Below are 14656 nucleotides of genomic sequence, written 5' to 3'. Positions count from 1 at the left end.
CCATCTTATTCTTCCTCCATCCTATGTTTTTTGGTGGACTTGCAGATGTGGTTGTGTGCTTGATTGTTAACATAAGGAAAAATTATGTTTACTTTTCAAACCGTCATGATGAAAAATGAAACAAGAAACTAACCTGGCACATCCTGCATGATGAAGCGCCCAGACTCATCCTTTGTCCACTCAATCTTCGCTGTGCGTACTCCTGACACATGGCCTTTGCCGTCATCTATGAATTCCTGTACAAAAACAATAATGTTGCATCAAATTCTGTCACAAATAATCACGACACATCAATCTGACTGATGTAACTGATGAAAGTATCAGCTACCTCATTCACTGACATAAATAGTCAAAGTAGATTGCCAGAAAAAACACACACTCATCCCCATACAGAATGTAGGTAAACTGCGCAGTTCTTCTACCCTACCCAGTGTTGTTGCCAGCCTAAGAAGACAATAGGTCATTTGGACCTCCCTAAAAAAACAATACATGTAGGTCCAAATTGTACCGCCATACCTTTGATACATGCAATGTAAAATAACTTACAGTCCGGAGTTAAATCTATTTTTTTACGCAAAAATGACAATAAAGCCATTGAACAATGATAACACTATATTATCTGATTCTCACAGAAATTAGTGTGTGGCGCTCATTTGCTGATTTTTGGCAGTGCCCGGTGTGCGAATGTAGGGATCCTGCCTGATCTTCGCATTACCATGCCGTAGTATTATATTGATGAACTTTCCGCTGTTTGCGCTGTTTTCGGTAAATAGGTACACCGGCTGGATTGGGTATTTCCGTAAACGCAGCCTCGAGTGTCAATGACGACAAACACGGACTTGGCACCGAGTGCATTTTCACTCGTAGCGAACATGAGCATTTCGATCGGTGTTTGTTTTCCGACTTTGCAACTCCCATTCCATTCATTGCAAACCTTGTCCGCCTTGTACGAATATGTATCGGTCAGTTGACCACCAAAACGTAAAAACTATCGGTCCATCGACCGGACAAGGCTAGGTCCAATGCGTCAAATCAGAAAGGAATGTGTCAGAGACCGAAGACCGTGGCCTGGCAACAACACTGCCTACCAATATCATTAACCAACCAATTAGTCTATGCTGGTCTCTTCTGACACACAAAGCACTGCTTTAAAGAAAAAAATCGAACAAATACGGTCTCCTTAACTGAATACGTAGTGATTTGTTTGTGGCTACCCCCAAAAAAACTGTACCCTTAGACACGTTCCATTAAATAAACTTGCAACACTCAAGAAGATAGAAAACATTCAGTGACTGAATGTAACAAGGGATTGACAGAGTGAAATAAACTTGCAACACTCACTGTGGTCTTGATCTCGAAGACGCGAGGGTCGCGACCCCACTTCAACTGCACCTCTTCGTGGCCGTAGTCGACACGGAAAATCTTGGGCCAGGTGGGCCAGGGGTTGTTGGGAGCACGCGATGGAGGGGGCTGGGGCAGGATCTCAAACGATGTGATGCTCTTGGCACCCTGAAAAACATCAACACCGTCTTGTGAATGGCATAGAGAAATACACTAAAAACCTTGCTCTCAGAAATGTAGAAACTGTTTTATGTTCAGAGTGGAATTCTTCCCCAAAATAGAACAGTGATAATATATTTAAAACTCGCTCATTTGCTCACTCTCATCAGAGATCATTGTTCTTCTCACAAAAGAAAAGTTTTGACCAAAACCTATCTCTATCTCACAATTCTACACACAGTCACAGACACACACACACACTCACACAATATACACAGACGATGAAAGCATTTTAACATGCTTGTAAGATATGCATCCGTTATGCTCATTCACCTTTTCAAATTGGTGACAGTTGACAAGAATTTCAATCAGAGATCATCTCTAAAACCGCACCAAAACACAAGCCAACAAATGATCCTTTTGTAATGTGTATGGATGTGCCTGCATCGTTTGAATTGAAATATGAATTGCATTATGATATGTAGAGTTCTGAGAGAGAGTGAGCGAAAGAACATTGTGAGTGGATGGATGAATATTATTTGATTAAACACCCCACAATGATGTGGTTGCCAATTCAAACAAAAAATAAAATAAAAAGAATTATCCCTGACCTGTCTGAGGGAGGTGGCGATGCAGTCACAACCAGTGTCCCCTCCCCCGATGACAATGACCTCCTTGTCCTTGGCAGAGATGTAGGGAACCTTTGTGCCATGCTGATTCTTCTGCCACGTCTCCAGGAAATTCATGGCGTAGTGAATGCCTTCCAGGTTACGACCTGATAGTAAACCATACAACGTTTGGGATGTAGAACATTAATTATTAGTTATGTGCTTTTTGTGGTGTAACAACAAAGACACCCCCCCCCCCCCCCATTTAAATCTTCTCTACTTTTAAGACCTTGCTTTTTCAGTTCACAATATCTGTAAATTCACCTCCATTTTAAAACTCTCACCTTTTTGAGAACTGATGGGTTTTTAGGTTTTAAAATGGGTGGGTGAGGTTCCACTATACACCATGAAAATAACCCAAACCTTGTGCACAGCATATACTATAAACCACACACACACAAATACCTGTAACATTTGAAAACAAATGGTGTCAATAATCTGATTTAGCCAGACAGACTTAGATTTTGAGGTTCATGAGGGAATCTCAAAGGGAGGTTCTTCTTTCAGTGTGTGAAAACACTTCCACGGGGTTAATTCGGGACTATGCCAAACATTTTGACAAACATCCACTACAATTCTTTCTCACCTGGGATGGGCAGGTCGCGAGGCCAGGTGGCGCCCATCGCCAGGAGCACGGCGTCGTTGTCCCTCATCAGCTCTATCGCCTGAACATCCTTGCCCACCTCCATGTTGACCTTGAACTCTATGCCCTCTTTCGTCAGCAGGTCGACGCGCCTCTGGACCACCTGCAGGGATAAGAATGATCTCAGTGATGGGTGTGTTCAAGCTGGTGTTGTGAACGAGAGTGAAGCCTGTTGATATGTGTTCTCGTACAAATTTATTTCTGTTTGTGTGAAGTAGTTAATCCTAAATTGCTTTTGCGAAGGGTTTAAAAGGATTCGCCATTACTTGTGAAAGGAAACTGTCACTTCTTTCCAAATCAAGCATGTGAAGAATCAGTGACAATCAATGAAGCAGCATACAGTGGTGCCTGCAATGTCAGGGCCCTCCGATAAGAGGACGCCTCCTAATAAAAAACACCTTCAGTATTCCCTTTGCTTACTCTCTAGACCAACATGTACCTGCCAGGGAAGGCCACCTGCAATGTAGGTCTGGTCCCAAAGGTGTCCTTTCATCACAGGTGTTGGATCTGAGGGAAGTTTCTTGGGTTCTGGAAGACACCCCTCCCTCCTTACCCTGCAAATGAGCCTTTTTTCTCGAGGAGAAATCCCAAAATACCCCTTTCAAATGCTAAATTTCAACACCATCTTGGCGGTCTTACCCGCCTGGCAATCCCGCCTACCCTCATATTGGAAGCCCCTTCCCTCTCATACACTAGACCCAGGCCTGCTGTACAGAGGAAAAAGGTCCCATGTTGCAGGTTGCTCACCTCCTTGCTCAGCTTCATGGTGGGGATTCCGTAGCGCAACAGTCCTCCCACCCTGTCATTTCGCTCGTACACCGTCACTGTGTGTCCCGCCTGGAAACAGATACAGATTGGATGTCATTTTAACAAAATGAAAATGTAGCTCTGTTCAGTCTAATACAAAAGACAGGCACTGATTCACATACAACAGAAAAGAATGAAGACAAGAGCATTGTTCTAGAATTAAGCCAAAACACATGCATGATGTTTGTTTGTTTGTTTATTTGTTGCTTAACGTCCAGCCGACTACGTAGAGCCATATCAGGACGAGGAAGGGGGGGATGAAGGGGGCCACTTGTCAAGCGATTCCTGTTTACAAATGCACTAACCCATTACTTGTGTCCCAGCAGGCTTTAGTAAAACTAAATTAATACCTACTGGAAGATTACCAGTTTCCAGTATGTTAAAATAGGCTTAACCTATCTACTGCTGGGCTTACATCAGAACACTAACAGATTAAACTATACATGAATCGCGAGACAAGCGGCAAGAGAAGAGATTTTTTGGAAAAAATACAGGTGAATGAGCAAGAAGGCAGAAAAAAGAAAAGAATTCATGAAGAAAAAGAGAGCATGACAGGAAAGAGGAACCAAACATCTACCTAACAGCAAACTAGAAAGCTCCTGCGGTTCCAAAAACAGGAGGGGCCTTTAATTTCATAACCGCAGTGCCCCACTGCGGGAACATGCATGATGCATTTCAAAAGTTTATAATGTAGCACTGTTTGAGACAGTCTCAGTAATCTGTGTGTGTGTGCGCATGTGTGTGTGTAATAGTGTGTGCATGCATGCATGCATGTGTGCGTGTACATACATGTGCGGTCATGAACATCACTTTTTCTTGATTTGTGAATGTAGTGTAAATACTGTTACTGTTTTTTTGATGGTAAAGTGCTTTGAAGACGCTATCTATCCCTGGACAAGGCGATTTACAACCATGAATCCTTAACACACAAGACCTTGTTCAGCTGGGCGGCAGCAGCCAATCCTGAAGGCCCACTGCCCACGACGGCCACTTTCTTGCCCGTGCGGTGAGCGGGGAGTCTGGCCTTGACCCAGCCCATCTGAAAGCCATAGTCGATGATGGAATTCTCGATGTTCTTGATCGTCACTGCCGGCGAGTTGATACCCAGCACGCAGGCACCCTGCACACAAGCAGAAAATGGTTACTTTTTTCCCAATATGAAAGTTCTATTCTAAGATTAGATTAAGGTTCTACCAAATCAGGCACCCTGCACACAAGCAGAAAATGGTTACTTTTTTCCCAATATGAAAGTTCTATTCTAAGATTAGATTAAGGTTCTGCCAAATCAGGCACCCTGCACACAAGCAGAAAATGGTTACTTTTTTCCCAATATGAAAGTTCTATTCTAAGATTAGATTAAGGTTCTGCCAAATCAGGCACCCTGCACACAAGCAGAAAATGGTTACTTTTTTCCCAATATGAAAGTTCTATTCTAAGATTAGATTAAGGTTCTGCCAAATCAGGCACCCTGCACACAAGCAGAAAATGGTTACTTTTTTCCCAATATGAAAGTTCTATTCTAAGATTAGATTAAGGTTCTGCCAAATCAGGCACCCTGCACACAAGCAAAAAATGGTTACTTTTTTCCCAATATGAAAGTTCTATTCTAAGATTAGATTAAGGTTCTGCCAAATCAGGCACCCTGCACACAAGCAGAAAATGGTTACTTTTTTCCCAATATGAAAGTTCTATTCTAAGATTAGATTAAGGTTCTGCCAAATCAGGCAACCTGCACACAAGCAGAAAGAGGTTTTGTTTTTATTCCCAATGTTAAAGTTCATTTCTGAGATAAGTCTATGGCTTTTCCAAATCAAGCACCCTTAGCATACAAGCAGAAAATGGTTACTTTTTTCCCAATATGAAAGTTCTATTCTAAGATTAGATTAAGGTTCTGCCAAATCAGGCACCCTGCACACAAGCAGAAAATGGTTACTTTTTTTCCCAATATGAAAGTTCTATTCTAAGATTAGATTAAGGTTCTGCCAAATCAGGCACCCTGCACACAAGCAGAAAAAGGTTTTGTTTTTATTCCCAATGTTAAAGTTCATTTCTGAGATAAGTCTACGGCTTTTCCAAATCAAGCACCCTTAGCATACAAGCAGAAAAAGGATTTTCTTTTTCCCCCATGTGAAAATTAATTTCTGAGATATTAAGGGAAGACAGACAGACAGACAGACAGACAGACAGACAGACAGACAGACAGATAGATAGACATATGCATTCAACAAACCTTACAGGGGTTGGGAAAGACATGCCCAGTGAACTCAAGCATAACAACAGACAAACAGACATTCAGACACAAACATACCAACAGACACAGACTAACGTGCAGACACAGATAAACATACAGTTCTGACAGACACAAACAGACACTAAACATCTCGCAGAGGGCAGTACAAACACGTCATGTGAACTCAGACAGACCAACGGATAGACGGATAGACACAGAGAGAAATGGACACGGTCTAAACGCCCGACAGGGGCCGGGATAGATGGACGGACAGACAGACAGACAGAATCTACCGACCTCACAGGGGGCGGGGCGGGGCAGACATGTCCAGTGAATTCAGACAGACCAACCGATACACACACACATAGACAAACAGACACGCTCTACATGCCACCCAGGGGTTAGGCCAGCCAGCCAGGCAGGCCAGCCATCCAGACTTTACCCACCTCACAGGGAGCAGGGCAGACACGTCCAGTGAACTCAGGGAAGTTGTTGGTCTGATGAAGGTTGTCAAGAGCCTCTCTCCACTTGGACTGCATAAAACGTAGTCATTACATTTTGTTATCTCTAAACTCAAAAGGAAATATGGAATGCATTACCTAGTTCAAATCCTTCACAAGCCAAGTCTTCTTAGATAGAGCTTTTAACTATAGTGGAACCCCCCCCCCCCCCCCCCCCAAGACACCCCAATTTAAGTCTCTGTTTTCACAAACATTCTGTTCAAAATCTCTGTCAATTTACCCTAATTTTAAGACTCCTTCCTTTTTAAGACCTGATAGTCTCAGATTTTTTTGAAGTTTTAAAAGGGTGGTCTCATTGTAATTTTACAATCTAAAAAGGCAATATGAAATCCACTACCTGGAACAAATTCTTCTTAAAGCCAAGTCTTCTAAGCAACTTAAAAAAATGTACACCAACAGACAAGTAAAAACATCTTGAGAAAAAGACAAACCTTGAAGACGAGGTCATTCCACTTGGGGATGAGGTTGCTGAGGGGACAGCCATTGTGGGACTGGCAGAAGGGAACTCCGCAGTCCATACACCTATAAACAAACCATGATATTAATACTCTTCAGTACAGTGGAACGCCTCCTATTAATGCCACAGAGAATTCAAATGATTTGGGTATTCAGGGCACCCCAAACTGTGCGTCCTTGTGTCCTGTGCGCACTATAAGCTGAACAACACATACCAGATATTCCTTGAGGGAGTCCTGCAATGCACTAAACCTGAAAAACAAACGCATCCCGGGACACACTACATATCTGAAATTATAACCTTCGGTACTGTTTTAAGATAATGTTCTTCCAGATCTGTTCAACACAAATTTACAGAGTTAATCTTACCAATATTGCCATAATGTTTTGGTGAAGGGCTCAGAGAACTTCCAAAAGTCAGTACAGTAAAACCTGCGAGCAAAGGACGCTCTTGGGGAGCCTTGCCACTGTCCTTTGTAGCAAGGTGTCCTTTCTTATGAATATGAATGCGCCAACATTTTTTTAGAGAAAAAAAACCCAACAGCCAAATGAATTACATGATTGTTTGTTCGAGGTACATGTACTTTAATTGTATGTATGTGTGCATGTTTATATTTAAATGTAAATAGTGTCTATGCATGTTTAGTTCTTTCATTTTCTTTCATTACATGTAATAAAAATGAAAACCAAAACTTGATGTTCAGAAAAACAATTGTTAATAAAAATTCCAAACTGTGCATTAGTCATACAGAAAGTGACAAAGAGAAAAAGTTCAAGGATAGTCTGCAACATGTATGTACAAAACCACAATCAGTAAGTTTATCACTGGGGTTTGCGGAAAGAGAGAGAGAGAGAGAGAGAGAGAGAGAGAGAGAGAGAGAGAGAGAGAGAGAGAGAGAGAGAGAGAGAGAGAGAGAGAGAGAGAGAGAGAGAGAGTGAGAGAGAGAGAGAGAGAGAGAGAGAGAGAGAGAGAGAGAGAGAGAGAGAGAGAGAGAGAGAGAGAGAGAGAGAGAGAGAGAGGTGCAATCGGTTTCTTACGACCTGAAGCAATGGGCCATTCACGGGAAGATTCTTTGATCGAGCTGTTGAAAACCACTCGAAGAGTTCTTCGTTCAACTCATCATTATCATAGGTTGTTTTTCTTCTCTTAACACATTTTGCCGTCGATCTGGCACCGGATTCCCACTGACTGAGAATTTGTGTTCGATCAGCTTTTATGTTGGAAATTTGAGTTTTTCCGCAATTCAGCTCATCAGCAACTTTTCTAACGGACAGCCCCTTGTCCAATTTCTTTAAGACATCGACTCTCTTCTAAAGTCAAAAATGTTCGTTTTGGCATGATGAGACGGAGACGAAGGATGAGACGAAGATGCATCACAGTACAGAAAGTAGAAACCCGAAATGCAAATGTTTGTGAGTTCACGGCATCGACCAATGAGCGTGCACCATACAAAAATCAACTTCTTTCAAGCGCTGTCATTGGCTTACAAAATAAGCTTCTCGCGCGTTCACATCGCCAGCGAGATTGTATTTGCAGAACCAAGATGGCAGACCAGCGTCTGCTAAAAGCTGTCTGCTTCAAGGGTTTGTCCGTTGTTGACAAGTAACGAACCCAATCGGCACCAAAAAAGGGTGTCCGCGTCCGCGCCTTTGAGGTGTTCGCTCTTTTAAGGTGTTTTTGAGTGTAAAATACATCCGTCCTTACTTGAATTGTCCGTTATGCTAAGGTGTCCGCCGAAATAAAGGTCCGCTAGATGCAGGTTTTACTGTATAACATTGACATGAGCGCTGCAGGGATCTTGACTGTCAGCAAGGACCGTCTTTTCTGGAGACAAGAAAATGAACCTCCTGTGTCTTCCGACCCTCTCGGGGACCCTCCAGGGGGAGTGTCTGGGGGAAGCCGTGGTATTAGCAAACCACAAGTCATGTTTTCCGCTTGCTAGTCACTTTACTGCCACTGTACTCAGAGAAACATAGCTCCTACCTGGCAGCTTGCATGCGCAGGCCCTCAGTCACAGTTTTGTGGTTGTAGATTTCATCCCAGTCCTTCTGTCTCTCCTCGGCACCGCGATACTGGTAGGTCGCTCGCTTGTACTTCACAAAACCTCTGCAAAGGCAAAGCAGAAGGTTGATACAACAACCAATACAGTGGTACCACCCCTCCCCCACCCGCTCCTTTTAAACTGCCCAATATCTGAGAAAATCAGATCTTAAGTTAAAAGAGAGGGTCACATCATCAGACATGATTGTGTTTGTGTCTGCATCTGTTTGTTCAAACATGCTCTGCCGAAAATCAGTTACGAGCATAATCAGATCTTGAAAAGATGGTGTACGCATGAGTGGCTTTGTGCATGTGTGTGCAAGCGTGCAAACAATAAATGTTGAAGAACTCTCTTAAATTCTCGCCCTCCCTAAAGTCTCACTGATGTTTCAAGAAAGCCTAAGCCATAATTCATATAACCCTACCTGGTTTTGTCCAGTGCCATATTCTTGTTGGCATCTGGGACTGTATCTTCGATGTCTACAACATCTGGTTTGTCATCGTCATCATCTTTCTGAAACAAAATTCAAACAGCCCATCAATTAATTTCAAAACAATTAAAATAACTCTTTGTCTTTAAATATGGAATTAGATCCAGATCACCCCTGTGGCAGTCACCTGTATAAAACGATCACAATGCAATATTACAAAAAGTCTACTCAATTGCAGAATCTATTAACTGCCTACAGATACCATGAGTGTGTTTTAATGTGTATGTCGTTTTTCCACCCATCATTTCGGCAGCCATACCCTGATTTCAGGGGATGCATGCTTGGTAAACAGTGGAACCCCTTTTAAAGACCCCACCCCCCCCCCTCTCCCAATTTAAGACTACCTCCCTTGTAAGACCCTGTTTTCTAAGACTTTCCATTCATAACCTCTGCAAATGTATCTCCATCCTTAGCTCCTCAGACATGGCCGGGATTCAAACAGTCAAACCTTTTACATGGGACGCTGATGTCTCATCCACTTGGCTATTTAGCCAGTCAGATACCACACAACCTTGCTACAGTGGAACCCCTCTTTTAAGACCCCCTAATTTAAGACTCCCTCCCTTTGCAGACTCTGTTTTCTCAGACTTTCTGTTCATAGCCTCTGTAAACTTACCCCCATTTTAAGACTCCCTCCTTTTTAAGACCTGATTTTCTCAGATTTTTGGTGGTCTTAAAAGGGGGGTACCACTGTACTGCAAGACTTTTAAAGACATTGCATGTGTAAACCATCTTGTAAATCAGCACAGATCCATCCAGGCTTTTACATGGGCGAGAACATCCTTCAGCTTGGACACAGTCCACCAAAATACAGCCCGTCCACTTTCTTTATAACGCTGCGTCGCTCAGAAGAAATAACGGTTTTAGGTGTGGCGAAAAAAAGAACAGGGCCCGAGTACGGTGATAAATACGAGACTTATTTGACAACCATTTAAAAATACATACATCCCCCGTGGCTGCCCGCATAACGAAATTGTTTTTCTCGTGTTTTGAACTTGCCAGTGTTACAGCACAGCGCAGAGTCCGTCCCGCACTTTGCTTTGTGTACATCACGTGGCCACCCAAACACCCGCACAACGCAACATTTTCACGAGAAAAACACGTTGATTTGTTTGCTTTGTCTGTATTACACATTTCTATTTACATTTACCACTGACACACCAAATTGTATACTTTAGTTTGCAAGTGAATCGTTATCATACAAAATAACGTTATCACGAGACGAACAGAGATCTCAGAAATCGTCTGCTTCTCAACTGTTTCGCGCAAATCGTGTAATATCTATTTTTGCGGAAACCTCCCGAAGAAATGCAATCTCAGCGGCTTCCACCTGCAACATAGTCGTGCTTATTTGGAATGTGACGTCCTGTTCTTGGTCAGTCACACCTATCTTGAAAACTAAGCGTCGCACAGAACCAGCGCCCTTCCATTATTATAGGGTTTTTTTTCTGAAATAATTTCAAAGCTGACACCAATGCAAATCTTTGACATCAATTCCGCAAAAAGAGTATAACTCCACACAAGAAGCAGACGGGGGGCTGTAGATTTGTTCAAGGGTGTTCATGCAAGTAGAAGGATGCTCTTAATGCAGAGTTGCCAACTGATACGGATTTCCCGTATCGGATACGGATTTTTCGTGATTTTCGAGTGATACGGCGTATCACGGGGATTGATACGGAAAAACTTCATTGATACGGGAAATTTCAAAAATGACATTTGTAAAAAAAAAGGGGGGGAGAAATATTCCGATTGGACGAAAGCGTGAGATCGGTTTCCGATCACGGTTCCGTTCATGTTTTGCTGTTCTTGAATGAGCTTCAATATCCCCCCGGCCTCCGAGTCCATGTCCGATGCTGATATCTTCGCGGCACTTGGTGCAAAACGCGAAATGTATGCCGCGTCTTGTCGATTCGGAGATGAAGTCATACTCTTGTTTGTAACTCTTTTCAAATTTTACAAGAACTTTCGGGCGCTGGACCGTTGTTTTCTTCATTTTGTGGTCGTCTGCTGCTGCTTCTTCTTCTGCTTCTCATCCACATTCGACTGAAGCGCATGGGCTAGCCACAAATCTCGCCTATTCTCGTTTAGTTTCGATTTTGATCACAGCGTTTGTGTGACGAAGCCTCGCGCTAAACGAGATTTCAGAAGTGAAACTACGCCGAGTACAGGCGCTTGAAAATACACTCCAGTCATTATTAACTATACTCGAAAAATGTTTAATCGGGAAACTTTTGCACTATTCGGGAAAATCCGGGACTGGACATAAAATCAGGAATGTGAAGAATGGATTTTGCCTGTGTTCATTATAGTTTATAGATAAATCATGAAATGATAATAAGAAAGCATTTTCAATACACATCACTTTTTCATACAATTCAAATCAATACTGATTTTAGTTCATTATCAGAACAGAAGCACTGAAATCAGTATTGATTGGCATTTTATGATGAAATTGATTGATCTTTATACCATGCACCTCACTACCATAAACACAACTTTCAAATTCTGCCTTACGCGGTAATACCGCGGTGCCGCGCGCTATGTACAGTTTTTTGGCCTGATGATACAGTTTTTTGGTAATGTAATACAGGAAAACATTGATAGGGGTTGACATGTATGTTAATGTGATCCACCTCTTTGGAAAATAATTTTCAGAAATGGTTAAAATGTCAATTAAAGACATTTTGTTGTTGTTGTTATTGCATGCACTGTGACACAATCAAGCTTTAAACCTCAACAGAAAAGCCAACAATTCTACTCTCAACAATAAGTTAAAAATAGTGTACACAATTGATGTATCTCCTTGTCATCCAAAACTGTCCTCCACCCTTTACATTCAGTAATATGTGCATGCAAGTACACCTTACGAGTTGAACATTTTCATTGCCCTGCACTTCTCATTCTATGTACCTCGAAAATCAATGATAATTTTGAAACAAACACAAATAAAATAATACGCACTCATACAAATTAAAGCATTCAATAACACGCAAACACATACACGTATTGGCAAACAATTAGTAAATGAAAGAACTGGTGGACACCATCGACAATGTCAAACATGAAATCGAAGCAGTTTGCTTGAGGAAACGGTCGTCAACAACTCAAACTTCTCTGTTTTCTTTTTTTAAGAAAATCTGAGGTGACTTTCTTTGTGGCCCCGCCCCCTCCCTCTGTAAGGACCCCCCTCCATAAGGACCGATTTTTGTCAACATTTTCAAGGTCGCTAGAGAGGGGTTCCACTGTACTATGACCAAGTCGAAATTTCGGATAGGACACAATAACAATTCGGTCCCTTCAATTTCGTCTTATCCGGATTTGCCTGTACCAAATGTCTTTCACAGCAAACACAGCAAAATATAACAAAACAGTCTGGTTCCAACAAAATCATTGCTAACTAACAAGTAAAACTAACATTAAACAAGTAAAACTCTAGTAAACAACAGTGGAGAAGAACACACTCATTTCAAAATGCGAATGGTAAATCCTCCTTTTTTCATGCATATACTTTACTTTTGCGCTGCGCCGTGGATTAACCAAAGATATTGGAAAACAGCCGCAGAGCTGATTTTTTTTTTTTTTTACGCTACTCTTTCGTTTTCTTGTAAAAATAAACTGAAATTAAAACCAAGATCTTGTGTAAATATGTACACCTTACTCAAAGGCAGGATCATGCACAACTTCAGTAGAAATGCATGCCAAGAACAGAGCAACTTGAAGAAAGTGCTTCACAAAAGTTGTCACATGTTATCTCAAACTCCCCTGTTTGTAGACACGCAGTCTGTTTTTGCTAACATGCTACGCATCTACAAATATATTTTTTACTTGGGGATAGCCCTCTGAAATTATAACTTTTAATGTGTTGTGCTGCCACAAAATGAATATGAATTTTGACTTTGTTAAAAAAAGGAACTAAAAAAACGGTTACTTACGTCCAGTCACAGCAAACAAACTCATGAATACAGAAAACTAAATTCATCAAAATAACAGAAACTGCTAGCAAATGTAACTTTTACTACGGAAAAAGCAAGCTACACTCTTCAGTATAGTCTCTGTTAAAACCACTGCAATCTCAAACCAATTTTATTATGGAAAAGACAGCTACACTCTTCAGTATAGTCTCCGTTAAAAACACTGCAATCTCAAACCAATTTTACTAAGGAAGAGGCATGCAGTTACACTCTTCGGTATAGTCTCTGTTAAAACCACTGCAATCTCAAACCAATTTTGAAAAAAAAAAGATAATTTAGTCAAACGTTTCTTTGAAGAATCTGCACATACATTTGCATTTGCTGAACAAAAAGATGCTCAAAGAAATGATAATATCATATGTCATATTCTTTTGCATTCATATTCATTTTTACATGTTAAATTCAAACCACTGCAAGCACTCACAATTTTGCAGCGCATAATCAAAGAACGCTCAAGAGAAGAGAAAACCCAAACTGATAAAATGAGTAGATATTAGTTGTTTCTAAAACTTATGAGATTCCTATTCTCTTCTTGGTTATGGTGAGGTGTGTGGGGAAGGGGCTTTGTAAATAGGTTAAGATCACTTGCTTTATCAATTTGTTTGTAAGGATATTCGTTGTGATTAGTAAAGGTTCCACTCCATGCCTCAAAAGAGTTGGATATTTCATTAAAATTGTAAAACATTGAGAGAAAAAACTTGTTACACATGTGATGTTCAAACTAAAAGTGATCAGAACCAGGAACATTTGAGAAATTTGTACTTTAGGTAGCTAACTCTTAATTCTGGCATTTGTGAGTGTGTGTATGTGTGTGTGTGTGTGTGTGTGTGTGTGTGTGTGTGTGTGTGTGTGTGTGTGTGTGTGTGTGTGTGTGTGTGTGTGTGTGTGTGTGTGTAGGTGCATGTGTTTGTGCATGTGTTTGTGCGCATGTGTTTGTGTGCATGTGTTTGTGTGCGAGTGCATGCGTGTGTGTGTGTGTGTGTGTGTGTGTGTGTGTGTGTGTGTGTGTGTGTGTGTGTGTGTGTGTGTGTGTGTGTGTGCAAATATGCATGGTGTATGCAAGTTTGTTCCATGCAACTTATTTACCATTGTACGACTGTCATCCTGGGAAAGTACAATAAAAATCAGATCAATTAGTCAGTATCAGTGGTAAACAAGCAAACAATACATATCTGAGAACATTTAAGCAACGTGCACTTTAAAAAAAGGTCACATTAAGACAAAATTATGGCAACATCAACAAAAGCAGCAGTGACACTCTTTCATCCTCATCCAAAATTCAGCAACATATACACCAAGACTAGCCATTCAACATATTTACAGCCATG

The 14656-nt window shown here is 41.4% G+C and overlaps 1 protein-coding gene across 7 annotated transcripts in view; it reads right to left on the bottom strand.

Moving 5' to 3' along the window:
* LOC138962588 (uncharacterized) overlaps window positions 1–14656 on the bottom strand; it is a 106660-nt gene that overhangs the window by 6351 nt on the left and 85653 nt on the right. For 5 of the 7 annotated variants that reach the window (XM_070334456.1, XM_070334454.1, XM_070334453.1 and 2 more), the window contains 12 exons: window positions 14415–14432; window positions 12871–12972; window positions 9292–9380; window positions 8810–8932; window positions 6801–6891; window positions 6295–6381; window positions 4553–4738; window positions 3559–3648; window positions 2755–2914; window positions 2112–2275; window positions 1342–1509; window positions 134–236 (listed from right to left, as the gene is read on the bottom strand). In XM_070334456.1, coding sequence (XP_070190557.1) covers window positions 134–236; window positions 1342–1509; window positions 2112–2275; window positions 2755–2914; window positions 3559–3648; window positions 4553–4738; window positions 6295–6381; window positions 6801–6891; window positions 8810–8932; window positions 9292–9380; window positions 12871–12972; window positions 14415–14432 — 1381 coding nt within the window. The remainder of the gene's footprint in view (window positions 1–133; window positions 237–1341; window positions 1510–2111; window positions 2276–2754; window positions 2915–3558; window positions 3649–4552; window positions 4739–6294; window positions 6382–6800; window positions 6892–8809; window positions 8933–9291; window positions 9381–12870; window positions 12973–14414; window positions 14433–14656) is intronic. The other 2 variants (XM_070334458.1, XM_070334459.1) reach the window with 2 other exon arrangements.

This window comes from Littorina saxatilis, linkage group LG3, assembly GCF_037325665.1.
Source record: "Littorina saxatilis isolate snail1 linkage group LG3, US_GU_Lsax_2.0, whole genome shotgun sequence".
In the NCBI taxonomy this organism is placed as follows: domain Eukaryota; kingdom Metazoa; phylum Mollusca; class Gastropoda; order Littorinimorpha; family Littorinidae; genus Littorina; species Littorina saxatilis.
This window is presented reverse-complemented; position numbering and strand designations above follow the sequence as displayed.